Source organism: Spea bombifrons, chromosome 8, assembly GCF_027358695.1.
Source record: "Spea bombifrons isolate aSpeBom1 chromosome 8, aSpeBom1.2.pri, whole genome shotgun sequence".
In the NCBI taxonomy this organism is placed as follows: Eukaryota; Metazoa; Chordata; class Amphibia; order Anura; family Pelobatidae; genus Spea; species Spea bombifrons.
Window position 1 is genome coordinate 7,404,314 of NC_071094.1, and position 15,915 is coordinate 7,420,228.

Here is a 15,915-nt window from a genome sequence, read left to right on the forward strand (position 1 = left end):
CTTACACGAGGCACATTATCCCACCTCTGCTATTATCTGCTGCACTGCCGTGAAAAGAAACGGGTATGCGATGAGAATAATTATCCTCTCCAGCCAGCAGCTTCCACATAAAATCTATATAAAACACCCAAGGAGGAGAGCGCATAGCGGCAATACATTTTCTGTAGGTTACTTTGTAGTGAGACGATATACAGAGTTCATCCTTTACATCCCTCAACAAACGGTACGGCAGTAAAATGACAAAAACCATTAGAGCGGGCTGACACCCAACATCAAAGCGCTTGGCTGATTATATGTATGAAATTGTCACGTTTAGGCTGGCTTCATGTACAGAACAATAGCACCAATAATGGAGTAACTTCATATTCTGGTACATTCTTCAGCTCGGTAACCCAATGAAACTGCGAATCACGGCTTTAACATCAAACAAGAAGAACAATAAATAGTCAAGTTACCGATAACAGTTACTAATTATCCGGCCACATTAAATAGGAAATCTCACTTCCATCTCCCTGGATCCTTGATTCGTTAAGCCCCGTAATTTGGGATGAAGTTTCCCAGCTGCTTCCATCATCCCACCTGGCGAGCTTCTCTCGGACCCTAAGGCGCTAGAACGATTTTTCTCCTCTCTGTACTCATTTCATCCATAACCGGTAGTTACTCTGGTGTCCTCCCCTTTACATAAGCAGGATTAGCCTCCAAGTCAGCCTTTTCTTAATTACCTTCATATAGCGTTACCATCCTTCGGCGTAGAGTTTAATCCCGACGGATGCCCATTTCTGTCCTCCCTACCGGACGCTCTATTGCCTGTTTTCTGTTATTCCACAGAATGCACTAATCAAGGTAGTCTATGATCTGCTCAACGCCAATTCTCTACTAATCCTCCTCAATCTGCCACACTTGACCATTCCGTCACTTGACCATGCCTTATAGAACTCTGCCAGGGTTTTCATCCTACTTTTCTAATAACTCCTTTGTTTCCTTTGCTACCGTTACCTCCAATGTCCTTCCAAAACAGGAACTTGCATTGAAGGTCTAGTCTTCGCTGCTTTATTGTTTGCACTCCAGCCAACCTTACCTTTTGACTTCATTGCGCTTTATATGTCAGGGATATCAAAAGCCATATTACCCTCTCTACCGGCTCATGTCACCGGCACGCTTTTTGCCCGTTTCTTTCTTGGAGTCAAGATTTGTACCGGTTGAACAGAGGACAATACAATAATTGAACTACACTGGTCAGATAGATTGGGCAAGCATTTACCGTTTAAAAAAAAAAAATGAATTTGATCTTGTACACAAGGAACAGATCGTCTTTCTCCTGTCTCCTTTTCCATGTATTGGGAAAAAAAGTCCTATAACTATCACAGGAAATATATATATTATACACACACAAAGTTCCTTGCCATACCTGCTGAACGACTAGCTCTCATGTCTATGGAACTACCGTTACACAGCAAAAGGCTCAAGCAGGACATCCTATTTCACCTTTTTCCTCCCTTTGGAACAATGACCAACCTAAAAAATTAAATATACCCCTCATCTACATCAACCTTATACATGGCTACATGGAGAACTTTTTTACTATGTAACGAACGAGCGGTTATATATGTGAATATTTCCTACCCATTTCTTTTAAGAGACTGTTTTCATAGCCTTGTACTGAACCCTGCCATAAACACCAAGAATGTGAAGACCAAGATAACCCTTCACCAAAAAGAAAGCAACTTAAAATACTCGATCACAACAAAAGCTTCCTGCTCCGATGACACAGCTGAATGTCAACATTTGATTTACAAGAAATGATGAAAGTCTGACGGGATATAAGAACCAGTCGGCCCATCCGGTCTGCCCATCATTCTTCAGACCTTAACCAGCCCTTGGTCTCGTCTTAGATGCAGGAGAGCTTTAGGTCCACCCTCTGCATGCGTCTCACGGCACAGACTATCACATCAGCGCGATCTGCTTTCTAATACCCCAAGAGCATTTTATATATAAAATCGATGCCTTATAATGTTTCAAAGTAAATGTGTTTAACTCAAACATGACAACAAAAGAATACGACTTTAAAACGACACGTTAATCGTTAGCAATGAACCGGCAGATTTCTAAAACACTGAAGCTAAAGACCCTTCGTTTCCCAACATCGTAACTGAGTTCGGGTCACTTGTACCAGGGGTCTGAAATAAAGCAATCACTCAGATCTAGCAACAAAAAAATAATTAAAATGACAATTTTTAGTCTCCTATATTTTAATGGTCATTCAGACCATTGAGAAAACAATAGACCAGAACATGGAATAGTGACAGCAGCTTCCCAAGAGCCTTAAGCTTATCAGATCGAACAGACAGATCTTAAGGCGACGGAACACTGTACAGAAACATATGTACTTACACACACACATATATATATATATATATATATATATATATATACACACAGATATATACAAATACATACACACATATTCACCAACAAACCCCTACCCTATATATATATATAGAATTTACTTAGATTCTGATTATACAGAACATAAAAATAAAGGACACGGAGACCTGTTAAAGCGCAGGCTACCCGCATTCCCGCAAAACAGCTGGGTCATGACTCAACGAATATCTGAGGCTCCGAATAAGAACCGAATAATACCCGTCTGGTCATAAATAATACTCAGCGGAGCCCTGGCTGAGCCATGGGAAACAACAGAGAGGGAAGAGCATGTGCGGACCCGCATGGGGGGAGGGGTCTTCGGGCCGAGGACGGGAAGGGGGTCTAGATGAAGGGCCCAGGCCGGGTTTCCTGGGATGCCGGATTCAGGGTAAGCAAGGCCGCGGGAGATGCCGCCCAGGGATGACGGGGGAAGAGGCCGCCAACTGAATGTCAGGCTACAGACAGGAGGAGGCCCCACTGCCTGTCAACCTCGGGAGACAGAGGAAAGAGGCCGCCCCTGTATGTTACATTATCCGGGCCTTGTGACGAGCTTCCCGCTTAGTCACCCAAGACCTCTCACAGCGGCACGGGGCAGAAAGCTAGGTACCTGGATAGTCTACGGGTTCAGCTCCGTGCTCCAGCCGCCTCCGCCATCTTAAAACAACCCAAATCCCCTACTGACTCCCGGACCCCTGAGCGCAAGAGCGGCGGCGACAAGTCTCGCGAGATGACGCGATGCCCCTCCCCTTTGTCTGCTGAAGGAATTAAGTCGCTTTTTCCCTGCCTCTTACGAAACCGCGCGAGATTATCCTCTGTTTCCAGCGTCTGAGAAATCGTATCGCGAGAAATAGGTGGCTTCTGGGTTTCGACGCTGAGGCGCAACCCGGCGCGGCTATACCAGTCTCGTGACCCCCCTTCCCAATATCTCGCGAGAACCATTCGCCGCCAAGAAAGAGGCAATTTTGCTGAGCAATGAAAACTTTATTAAAACCCGTCACAGAAACAGTGGGTTTAGCCCAATTAGCTGTGTGAAATTGATGATAGTAAAAATAACCACATATTCTTAGGCCTTGGTCCTTGAAATGAGAAACCTCCCCACACCTTATTCCGTTAGAACTTTTTTCATAAAACCACAGAAAACAGTACATTGGTGTAAAGTAGCCATAAAGGGGGTGGCAGATGACAGCCTAAAGCAGTCCTCCTAAGTGCCCCTTTTGTGGTAGGAACAGTCCCTCTATCTCAATGCCTCTGTTTTCTTGAAGCTTGGGCTGCTGCCCTAAACGACACAATAACGTTTATGAATTCTACTATATGTACAATAAGTGCGCCGGTCCAACTACCCTGCACAGTTACACATCAATAGGGCAAACATGACATTTATATAGCGCCAGCAGATACCATGGCGCTGTTACAATCAGAGCCAGTAAAATATTGAAAATCACGCACAATAACAAACTGGTACAAAAGGAGAAAAGGGCCAGCTGCAATCTAGTCAGGCGGGTTGTGGCGTCAGCTCCCTCATGCCTTTATTCCTTGTGAAGGGCCAAAAACTCACTGACAGGTTTCCTGGCCCTGTATAATGGAGAATAAAACTGTCTTCCCTTGCAGGGCGTGGTCAGGGGCTGCCCACTGATGTAACAACACCCCCATTTAAAGGGGAAATGGGCGTGGAGTGGGGGGGGTGCCTTGACCCTGCCCCTCAAACATGGAGTTTTCTGGGCCAAACCCGCAGAGTTCCAACATTTGTAAATAGATGAGGAGAATATGAAGAAATCTTATTAATTTATCTATACATCACACAGGGCCAGCAAAGCCCTTCCTGCAGCAGAAGCTCTCTGGGGTTGGATGCTTAATCAAAAGATCCCATAAAAAGGTCAGTTAGGCCCCACCCCCTACCCAGGCCTCTAACCACACCCCCTAAAACAAAAGTGTCCATCTTTGGTCATTTCATGTGCTTTTCCAGCGGATCCGTAAAAGGTCCTGAGATAAGGAAAATCTAATAGGAATAATGACCAGACTGGTACTTTTTACACATAGCTGCAAATAACGTTCTTTGTTAGGAGCTTCTTGGTTTAATGGCATCCAGATGTTTCTCCCAAAGTGTCTTATGTGTCTCAACCAAACAAGATCAATGCTGAGAAGTGGAGACACGGAAGCGATAGTCGGAGACGGCAGGGAGAGAGCAAAAAGGAAAATCCCTCCAAGTTTCTTCTGAACTGAAGGGCTAGGGTATGGAATTTGTTGTCTGAAAAGTAATATACCCAAAGCGAGATTAAAAATTTGTCTGAATTGCTTTTGATCCATGTGCCCAAGCCTGAACATATATTACACACATACACGCACGTACATACACACATGAACAACATACACATAGTTACTACATACATAGTTTCAAAAACCTAATCTATTAGTCTTTTTTTATCAAATTACTTCACACTCAACAACTGAGGAGCATCTTCTGCAGGAGGGAGAATAATTGCACTAATGCGTTACGTTCCTAATCTCACCGGCTGAACCGAGTGATGTGATTGGTCCTCTTTCGTAGACGTGCCCGCTCGGATTTCCTTTCCTAATGAAGCTCTAACACACCTATTCAACTCCTTTTTATTTAAAATTATTTGTATTCCAATGTATTAATTTGATTGTAATGGATTTTTCATTTTTTTTATAAGAAAACAATTGCTGAGTGCTACGAGTACTCTTTAAAACCTTTAGAGCCCGGTGAGCGGAATCAGTCTTGAGCGTGGCCTCTTAAGAAGGGGAAGCTAAACACGTTAAAAAGCCTCAACGTGTATTGAGAATTCTCTATCACACACTATTTAGCTCGCATGTAGGTTCCGGCTTGGTCCGTCTGTCCGTCCTGCCAAGACTCTGGCAGCTTGGCCGTCCACCTCCAATCAACTTCATATTACCCCCTTTTCCAGCGGAGTTCTTGGCAGAACACTTGCCCAAAGACCAATTGCATTAAGTTTCTAGATAAACATTCAAAATAAGGATAATGTTCATAAAAGCAACATTTTAAATAAAATTCACGAAAGCTGTGCTGTAAACCCCCCCCCCCGAAAGAAATAATCATAGACGACAAACTGTGATAAAAGCACACTGATGCAGCTGTATTCTTTTATAGCTATCAAAGGGGGAAACAAGAGGTCCCTAAAAAATATAAATTACATTGGTAAACAGAACTGGGACAAAGAAAAGGCAGCTTAAAAAGCTGCCAGGTGGTTTCTAGCAGACGCAAACCGAGCGATAGCGGTCCGTACGTCCGCAACACGTTTTTTTTTTTTTGTTTAAAAAAAACCTCACAAATCAATTAAAAACCTTCCTGTGGCTGATGTAAAGTCTCTTTTTTTCAGCAGATGTAGTCTTCCTGAGCCATTCATATTTTCAAAGAAAAAAGAAGGGGGGGGGAATGAAAGGGATGGGTGGGCAGATAAGATACAATAAAAAAAAAGACCCCCTCCTCCAAAAAGGGGACACACTTCATTTTCCTTCTTGTAATGAGAAGGGAGGCAGCTTGTTGATTCGTCTTAAAGCAGCAGCACTTTAAGTCAGATATAACATTTAGCGCTCGTCTAAATTCATATAGGACGTTGTCCCAGCGTGGGTCCCGACACCAAGGATGAGGAGGACCACCATCGCTCCAGCATTTCCCAGACAAATGGTATGGAGACCACCATGACAGGCTGTAATCAAACTTGGAATTTACATAGAAAGGTACTGCTGCTTCAACAAATCCCCCTTTACACCATGTTTTAGGTACAGGCCACCCCCGCCCTAATAACGGTTAGAAATATACAATATTTTATAAATGTACCCATAATACACCAGAAACGGGAAGGACGGGGCAACATGATCACAACTGTTAGACATCCTTTGGGACACAGGAGAACACATTTTCCTACATTTTGGGGAACAGAGCTGCATTTGTGCGCCAATTGCCAATCAGATGGGGGGTAAATACAAACCTGCATGTGAATGCAGCGGCAAACTGTAACAAAACAAAGAAATATTGCTTTGAGCCTAAAAACTTTCATTTGTCACGGCTGGGTGAACAGAAGCATTAGAGCCAATATTTCATATCGGAAATATAAGCAGGACAGTCCAGGTCAAGTGCTAAAACTATTAATGTGACAATGTTTGTGGGGAGAAATAAGCGGCAGTAAAGTACAGGCTACAGGGCCCTCGGCGGGGATGGTTTCACGTGACTCCAGCGACAATGTTTTACGGTAGAGGTGGAGGAGCCGGTACTCTCGGTTAGATGAAAAGAAACCAGGAAGAAGAGCTACTCTGCAGAACACACAAGAAACCCCTGGCGAAGTTCAGCGGTAGAGCCGTCACGACCGGTTTAGAAACACATCGCCTTTTGGCCCGCGAAACGCTGTGCAGAGGGAAAAAAATATATGCTTAGACATCACAAGTTAACTAACCAGACTCTCAAAACCTTCGATACGGTGGCTGAGGACAAACGTTGCTAGAGCCACCACTTCTCTATGATCTGCGAACACCTAAATCCGACACTACGGGACGAGCCGCTTCTAAAATCGTGAGGAAAAACACACAACATCCAGCGGGGACTCTTCTTTCTTCTTCTTCTCCCGTTTACCTTTCCATCAAACCTCTTGTGAAGGTGCCAAAGCCAACGTCTTTTTGGTTTATTTTATCGTGGGTGTGTAAAAAGACAACATCTGTATTTGTAGGTATAAAAATAACAGTTCATTGCTGTTAAAAATCCAGTTCCGCGCTGGTTCAAAACACGTTCCTCTGCATTGAAAAATGTCATTTTGTAGGCTATGATAGGACAGGTGTGGGAGCACAACAAGGAGGACCCAGAAAGGTCACAGAAGAAGCAACTTCCCATTCCGATGGATCTTCAGGATCTTCCCAAGGCGCTGTTTGGCCGTAGCCAATCCTTTCTTGGGACGTTTTCCTGGAACAGAGAAAGAAATAACTTCTTTGACAAATTCTAAAAACCTTCATTCTTTAATGTCTACACAAAGTAAAAAGGATTATTTTTTAACCCCGAAATAAGGGGGTTATACACCCTTTTTTGTTCCACTTCTTACCCTGAACTGCTTGGCTCCCTGGAGAGGATGCAGATAGCCGTCTGTGAGACAAGAAGACACCAGGGGCCATCGGTGTGGTTCCTCTGTTGATTTGAGCCATGCCAAATATATTGGGTCCTGCCGTGTATTCGTGGTCAGCCAGACTTCCGGAGAACACCTCGGCCTGGGGTTCAGGCGGGGGTGGGTCTGGCTCAACTGGAGGGAGCTGCAGCTCTGGCTCACTTGGGGGTTTCTTCTTGTTGGTCACCTTCTTCTTCTGAGTTTTCTGCTGCTCCTGGAAAAAATATAGTAGGAAAAAACCTTACAATGCTTCATAACTCTAAGAGGCTACAGCACCGAATACTACTCATTACACCGTCAAAACATCAACAGGGAGCCATGGAAAATGGATACGCACCTGTTGGGAGAGCCTTGCGGCCGCAACAGCCAAGCCAGTTTCAACAGAAGCCACACGTGTTCCCTCCCGTACCGGGCGAGCTTGCTTGGGAAGCGTTGGAGTCACACGGGCTACAGTAAAGATTACAATATATTTATGTTTAAAGAGAGACAAGACTTACTGGTGCAGGGCTTTCTGGAAAATCTTAACCAAAATCTTGAATAAAGATGTAACATTTTATAGGTCACTGAAAATCTGCCACTCCTGATGAGTACCTTTTGGGTTCCACGGAGCATCATCAGTTTGCTTCCTCTTCTTGGGACGAGATCTCAAGGCAGGGTCATCATCGTCTGACTCTAAAGACGGGTAAACTGCAGAAAGGAACAAGCACATGACTGATGTGAGATCGGCCAAAAAGCGATCAGCAGAAAGACAGAACTTAGAACGAAGACATGAACGCAATTTGTCTCGTTTAGGCGACACTCACTGTACTCTGAATCTTTGAAGCAAGCCCCTAAGCTCTCCTGCTCATCGGCGCTGTCGTCATCACTGTCCATGCTTCGGTGGGCTGGCCGTTTCACGGTTCTCTTACCGGGCCTTACGATAACTTTACCACCTCCGGTGCTTCCAGCTGTCCCATTGCTACCACTTTTGCTGTTATTTCCAGCAGCTTTGTTAGCCCCAGGTGGCAATCCCGCTCCAGTGCCATTATCCTGACCAGCAGCCCACCAAGCCTGAAGGTTGGAAGGAGTGCAAGAGGAGGAGGCCTGGAGATTGGCCATGCACAGCATACCCTGGATGGCTTCCTGCGTGCTGGGAGAAGCAGGGGCCTCTCTTTTGAAGCAAAAGAGAAACAAAATATAGGAATTTATGAAAAAAAAAAAATGCGCGGAGATAAAAAAATAAATAAATACGGAGAAGAGGAGTGTAAAGGAAGACAAGGAAGGATAAGGTTACAGTGTAAGAAGCCTTAAACTGCTGAAATAATCATACATTAACAAAACAACTCAGTTTATGTTCTCAATAGAATTTAATATAAAAAGAAACCCAAAAGGGAAATTGGTGGACAGAAGCTACATGAATTTCCTCTCCTTACTCAAGCTCAGAGTAGTCAGGGCCCCCGACCTGGCGACTCGCTTTCAGGAGGTCTAATATGCCCCCGCTGCTAGCCCCAAGTTGGTCTCCATCAGCCTCCTCGGCATCCTCGTCGGTCGTATAATCCTCCTGATAAGAGAAATTGATAAGATATAGTCGGCCGTACACGGGACTATAGCACCAGGCTCGGCCCCGGACAGTAACTTACCTCCACGTCAAATTCCAGCTCCCCGGGCTCTCGCACACGATTCGGATCAGAACACGGCTTCGCTCTGGGAAGTTTCTTGGGGAATTCTATAGGATGACAAAGGAAATTACAAAACCCGACCCGCAGCGTGGATTCACACCCCAGTGGATTAGACACAGGGCAATAACCCTTTAAAAATGTAGGCACAGACCGACTCTTATGGAACTTCACGCTGTGTATTAATGGCAAATTTTAACGCATCTACTTTTCATGATACATCCACCCCGTTAACTTTTGTTAAAGACGAAGTATTAAATTCTATGTGTATTAATAAGAGATCACATTCACCTTATAGGTGATACCGAAAAAGCATCTTAAAACTTTGGGTTGCTTTTATGTGATTAAACCATTTGAATAAAGAATATATGTTAAAGGTTTTTTTTTGTTTGTTTTTTTTTAAACATGCCAAGCAATGCAACTGTTTTTTGCAAGTAGAACAGCATCTCTGAAACAGGCTATGTCCCCCATGTGACACGTCATCAATCATAAAAATATTAATCATATAAAACGGTGTGTTTTAATTCAATGGGTCACTTCATTAAGAACTCAAAGCTAAACATACATTTCAACATTGCGCAACCCACAATATGTTTTCAAGTTACAATGCCGGGTTCTTCATTTCATGTACCGTAACTTTGTCCTCCTTTACAGTGATGTGAATAGTGTTTCTAGACATGCCCCTAATATACCTTTCTAGGACTTGGATTTGTAATGTCATACGCAGCCTTGCTATTGCATTTTTTGCCTTGGGTTTGCATAATCCAATCTTATGACGGCACAGGATACTTACTAGTGAGCTTTCTCTTAGGTGGAGCTGGTTTCCTTTCCTTGCGAGGGGCTTCATCAATTTGTAAGTCATCTTCAGAATCCATGAGGAAAGGGTCCCCAGTGGACAGGTCTGCTTCTAGCTGTTCTTTTTTAAGGTGCTTATTACCGGGCATCAGACGCCTGCTCCCTGCTCCAACCTGAACTTTCTTACCTCTGCGGAAGTAAAACACCGTCTCAGTCACAGATTTCCACGCTTACTTTCAATTTTAAATCTGCTCCTAGTTCTAGGACAGTCTGCATACTTTTTCTGCCACTAGAATATGTTTTAAAGGACAACTAAAAACAGAACACGCTTTTCATGCACATGCAGTGCCCAGCAGCCCTGGAATCAGGACACTCATACTCGTCAGGTCTACCATTTTCTTACCCTGCACAATTATTTGCGCTTATGTTACAGATAAAGCTAAAATGAATTCACAGAGGAAGTGATGACACAAATCTGATTTATGGGTGTGCGCAGATCAAGTGTACAGGCAATATTTTCATATATTAGGTCATAATGATCTGTGACATATGTAAAGGTTATTTAACAAACATAGTAAGAACAAGGGAGAAGTATACACACTAAGGGACATAATTGCATTATTACCCCATGTTATTCCCATTGGACAATACCAGCCTCAGTTTATTCTCTATTAGTTCGGCATCCAGGAGGGAGCTCTGTGGGTCTGCATCCAGAAACGAGTCTTCCACCTATTGAGAAAAGCGGTAAGGATTGAAAACAAAATAACCATAAGTGAAATCAGTTTTCACCAGTGACCGCTGGCTCAAAAGAAAAAGCAAGTAAAAAAAAAAAAGTAAAAAGGAAATGTTTATCATGCATCAAGTGCTTATCTACCTTTTCTTTCTTTAGCATCACGGTTTTCTTCGGGCTTGGACTTTCTGGTGATTCGGTAACGGTGCCGGGCTCCAGCAAGTCTTTGATTTTCTTCCCTCCTTTCTTCGATAGCTCTTTTGGTTTTAAACCCTTCTTCTTTGTGCCCTTGGCTGTAAGGGCAGTTTTGGAGGGAGAGGAGGTTCCAGCCAACGGACTTCTTGTCAGACCCAAGAGGTTGCCGGTCTTCTCTATATTTTGATGAAATATGTCCTGCAGGAGGAGATACAGAATCGCATAAGAACACACATTAAGAGAGCAGCGGAGCTTCCCCAATAACCCCAATCTCTGAATACTCAGATTTCACAAGAAGAGTAGGACATCCAACAATTCACTCATATACATACAGCTCCATGAGCACAGATTGTAATATGTTCTTAAATGTGCTGTATATGGGGCAGAGTCACAATGATCCATTCCCTAGGTTTATACAAAAAGACACGGATCTCTTAAGTGTACCTTACAGACATGTAAACCAAGAGTTTAATAAACACAACTGGACTCTCACCTCCATAAGTCTGACCTCTCGGTCTAGGTCTTTGATGAGCTGGGCAGTGATTATTGTCTCTGGTATCTCCTCTTCATGATCAGAAATGGCCTGCAAAGAAGGAATAATACTGAGAATTTTCTTGGCAATATGTTTTGCGTGTTTAGCTGCCCTAAGAAACCAATTAATCAACATATACAAGTCAGATGAACCTGAAAGCAAGGTCAAAATAAATAAATAAAATACACTAGGTTTGCTTCTCGCTTTCTAAAGATGCACCAATTATTCATCACAATACAAATCCCCAACAACTGAAAGCTAATTAAAACCTTGTTATTCTCTTATCTTCAGCCATATCCATAATTACAAGAATGGTATTGAATAGTTTGGGCAAGAAGCTAAAATATTTTACTCTCCTCCCAATCTGAGATGAGAAGCAATTCATTTGAATCAACGTATTTTATTTAAAACCATTATAGCAGAAAAGGTTAACCTCCACGTTTAAATGAATAGTATATAGACAGATAGATAGATAGATAGATAGAGAGAGGGCACCTCTTTTTTTGTCCAAGCTTTGAATGCTGTGTTAAGTGCTTTGGCTCCATGCAGCAGATAGGACGCTGGGTGTCTCCTGTTCTCACGAAGCCCTGAAGATTCAAATGAACGACATAATTATTTCTGAGCAGCTAGGAGAATGCAAAATCAAATCAGTCTTCATAAAGTTCATTCAACAAAAAGGTTTGGTGATGGCTGGACTCACCACGAAAAGTGTCCAGCAAGTGCTTCCCCACATACCAACAGATGGACTCAAAGTTTGGAAACTTAAAAAGATCGGCAGTGCTTAACCGCTTCTCAATCTCATAAGCTCTGCAGGAAGAAGTGGACAACCCGATAAGTGGTTGAAAGAGGCCCCCACCAAACAATAAAGCAGTGAACGTTCAAACTAGGACACCAGAAAAGCAGCCGGTGGAAAAGGCCTCACACTTACTTAAGCTGCATGGATATGTTCAGACTGTGGAGAAAGTTGCCACCGAAAGCTAAGCAGTCCACTGGAGTGAGAACAGCGTGAATCCAGCCTGCAGGGCACACAAAGCAGATGTCTGAGAAAACGCTGCACTTAAACTAAAAGAAATCAATCACAACGTGAGAGTCAACCCACCCAGCTACCTGTTGGGATGAAGAGAGTCTGGCCCTGTTTAACGGGACATCTGTAGCACTTGTCCACTTGATCACCAAAGAACATCTCGTTTTGGTTAGAAGAGCTGCTCCAACATTCAAAGAGGGACAAGTTTGTTTTCGTCGGATGGATCAGGTAAAAGATTTTCTCTCCCTGAGTAGAAAACAATGACTCCGTTTTATTATAAGAAACATTTCACAAGCATGGAGGATTCCCATGAAGCATAAGTATTCACTGATCTATAGTTAGCACTGTGGAGATGAATGATTTTTGTTTTGTGACCTGGTGCTACCTGTAAGTAAACAAACTAAGTTCAGAAAGCTTGTAAATAACTGCTCACCTTTAGAACATGATACCAAACAGAGGTACCCCCAAAGTCAATGTGGAAGTCGGTGTAACTGTCCTTCACTCCCATCAGACAGTACTTCTGGACATTAGGCCTCTCAAACACACTTTCTTCTGGCCACAAGTTCTCAACCCAGGACAGTTTTCGCACAATCTTTGGGGTTTCGACCAAGTTAGACAGCCTGTAGAAACAGATGAGTTTAAAGGGTCCCCCATAGCACTTCATTCAATTAACTATTTCTTTCTACACATTTAAAGAGGATGTTCAACAAAAATATAAAATGTGCCAGTCACATGCTTGCTTTAGTGTCAATGAACCTAGGCCTAGAAATGCTCTGAGCTATGTGGCCATCACTTTGCCATTTAATGCATTTCTCTGATATATAGTGTCTCTCTCTCTTGCTCTCAATATGTCTGGAAATATAAAAATGAAATAGAATTCGAAGAACCTCAATATACTGTATAAGGTGAAACATAAAATATATATATATAGTTATTTTTTTCATTCTAGTTTCACCAAATTCTGGTCTCAGCATCTCAAAACAAAGGATGGTTTCCTATTATGGACGGACCTGGTCTCAGAAAACTCCAAGCTGATCACATTCAGCACTTTTTCTCTCTTGGGGCTGTTGTAATATTTCACAAAATCCTTCAGTTTCATCTTCAGATCAGCTTGCCTCACCACATCTATGACATCAATCTCCTTGTCTGGTCCTACAGGGAAGGCAAGAGTCTAGATCAACGACATACCAAGAATGAAATAAAACGTATGATTTTCTTTACAATGGAAGGATAACACACAAAAAAACAAAAAAAAACAAAACAGGACAACCTAGAAAGTACGACAAACTAGTATAAGATAAGCAACATACCCACGTAGTACTCAACATCATTGACAGCGAAAGATGGGGGAGGAAGAGTCATTCCCAGTCCATCCTTCTTTATCACCAGGATCGGGACACTAAAACTGTTCTCCTCCAGATACTCCACGGTCAGCTGGGCTCCCTGCGGCTTCAGGATCACCTCATCTGCACTGAACATTTAAATACCCGAGTCATGATCCAACTCCAAAATCAATTTACGTACGCAACAGGGCTACGTAAATCCCAGGACTGAGGTGGCGATAGCTCTTAGAAGTAAAAGTGCGCTTCTGTACTTTAGGTTTTATTGGAAGCGTAGTTTAATTGGAAACTACCGATCCCCTGGACCCTAAAAAAGGTTTACGTCTGTAACAGATAGCCGCGGTATTTTCCTAATTGCAAAGACAGCATTATTACTCTTTGAAATATAACCTTTACCGTCACGATCAGGACAAGTATTCTGTAAAACAGTTTGCGTGAAAGAAATACAGATACGTTTTGGTTTTAAAGACATCTTGATATTCAGCAGCTTGGCTGAGCGCTTTCCCAAAGACGGGCTGGTTATAACATCTGTGAAGAGGGTAAAAGATGTTCTGCCCATGTTACAAGGAGGAACAACTACACCGGCGCCTCGGATTACCTGGGAAAATTCCTGCTCTTCAGCTCTTTTATAAAGCTCGCGCTTCCAGTTTTCACCGGCTTTCCGACCTCCTTGATCATACCTGCGTCTTGCTTCTGAGATCCCCGCCGCCGTTTCACTGGATCAACAAAGAAGGATATCAATAACATGTGCTCACTATTCCAATGGCTTTAAATCATTTATCTTGCCTTTTAGCAACAATAAAGACCTTTATTCAAATTAAATTATTGTCTACGTAAGAGAAGAAATAACTAAATGGACAGGAATAATCATGCAGATCCTGATAACAGGACACTAAGGTGTCGGATTCCTAGGATAAACATAAGATGGGTTTGTAATACCACCTAATGCCGTCAGTTTACCAATCGTATAGAAGACGGCACTCTGTTAGAGAAAACTAAAGTACTAGCGAGAAAGACAGGGTGTTTCCTCTCTTTGGCGAATATCATAAAAGGTAGTTACTTACTAACAGAGGGTCCATGAGTTATCTGGCAGTTGGGACAATGATACAGGTCAATATCCGAGGCATTTTCCTCTTCCACCCCAACGCAGCTGTCAGATGATGATGAGAAATTAACATGCAAATAACACAGAGTGATTCAACATGAAACATTCTGCAGAGCATCTCACGCCCGTCCCCATCGCTGACCAGCACATCAACCAAATCAAAGCAAAAATCATGTCGAAAGCCATCAAAAATGTTCATTAGCCAGCCGGCAGCAAACAGTCTCACCTGCCATGAAACCAGTCCTGACAGACATCACATTCGATCATGAATCGGGTCACATCGTAAGGCAGGCGGCACAAGCAGTACACCGGCACAGACGCCATCCTGTACAAAGACGAGAAACGTCCTGCTACCGGAACAAAAATCTGCGAATCGGAGAATCAACCCGGACTTCTCAAAGAGTAGATTCAAACGCGGCCGCTGCAGATGGGGACATCCAGGGAACGGTATATATCGTAGCTACTGCGGTGCCGCCATGGGTGTCCGTTTAAGCATCCAACTCCTCCATCAGTCGTGCTTAATGACTCCAGCGTCACCTGAAACAAGAAAGGGTCCATTAATACATTATTCAGATACACCCGTAACTCCCATCACACACAGGACCGCCGTCACAGAGTACAGAACTATCAGACCATCGATAGACCAATGTATCCTACCATACAATTCAGAAGACAACTTTATATACCGCTAATACGCATCAATGAAACATTACAGATGCACTAAAATACAAAATCATCCCTTAACACACACACGAAAGTTTTACGTGCCAACCGGCACACTATCACCATTATGTTTTACATATATATAGCGGCAACAATCCCCGCAGCGCCTCTTACAGTCCCTACATTTTAAGGGTCTAACAAAACTAGATCTGACGGAGTATGACGAGCCGATGCGTTGGGTACCGAGGGTCCGGCTCGCAGGTTTGCGCTATATTACATGTATACATTATAACCCTTTATTCATTATACGTTGGACTAGTCAGTGC

The 15,915-nt window shown here is 43.1% G+C and overlaps 2 protein-coding genes across 3 annotated transcripts in view; both read right to left on the bottom strand.

Moving 5' to 3' along the window:
- The window catches only part of HUWE1 (HECT, UBA and WWE domain containing E3 ubiquitin protein ligase 1), a 45,224-nt gene extending 41,909 nt beyond the window's left edge, over nucleotides 1-3,315 (bottom strand). For both annotated transcript variants that reach the window (XM_053474228.1, XM_053474227.1), the window contains exon 1: nucleotides 3,032-3,315. The gene's annotated coding sequence lies outside the window, so the exon portion shown is untranslated. The remainder of the gene's footprint in view (nucleotides 1-3,031) is intronic.
- Nucleotides 3,316-6,796: 3,481 nt separating this feature from the next.
- On the bottom strand, nucleotides 6,797-15,285 carry PHF8 (PHD finger protein 8). The gene is made up of 21 exons (XM_053474245.1): nucleotides 15,153-15,285; nucleotides 14,886-14,971; nucleotides 14,420-14,537; nucleotides 13,792-13,952; nucleotides 13,492-13,633; nucleotides 12,915-13,101; nucleotides 12,565-12,727; nucleotides 12,386-12,473; nucleotides 12,158-12,264; nucleotides 11,953-12,044; nucleotides 11,419-11,508; nucleotides 10,875-11,123; nucleotides 10,626-10,729; nucleotides 9,999-10,189; nucleotides 9,170-9,255; nucleotides 8,963-9,090; nucleotides 8,354-8,700; nucleotides 8,142-8,237; nucleotides 7,888-7,997; nucleotides 7,491-7,764; nucleotides 6,797-7,354 (listed from the first exon to the last, which is right to left on the bottom strand). Exons 1-21 carry the CDS (start codon nucleotides 15,248-15,250, stop codon nucleotides 7,263-7,265), a joined length of 3,009 nt encoding a protein of 1,002 aa, XP_053330220.1. The 5' UTR covers nucleotides 15,251-15,285; the 3' UTR covers nucleotides 6,797-7,262.
- Nucleotides 15,286-15,915: the final 630 nt, after the last annotated feature.

Bases quoted from the DNA above. Each gene is read 5' to 3' on its own strand.
- PHF8 (XM_053474245.1), bottom strand. From the start codon at position 15,250: ATGGCGTCTGTGCCGGTGTACTGCTTGTGCCGCCTGCCTTACGATGTG. The intron at 12,265-12,385 runs GTAAGTGTGAGG...TTCTTCCTGCAG, and splicing joins AACATATCCATGCAGCTTAA to AGCTTATGAGATTGAGAAGC. The intron at 9,091-9,169 runs GTAAGTTACTGT...TTCTCTTATCAG, and splicing joins AGCTGGAATTTGACGTGGAG to GAGGATTATACGACCGACGA.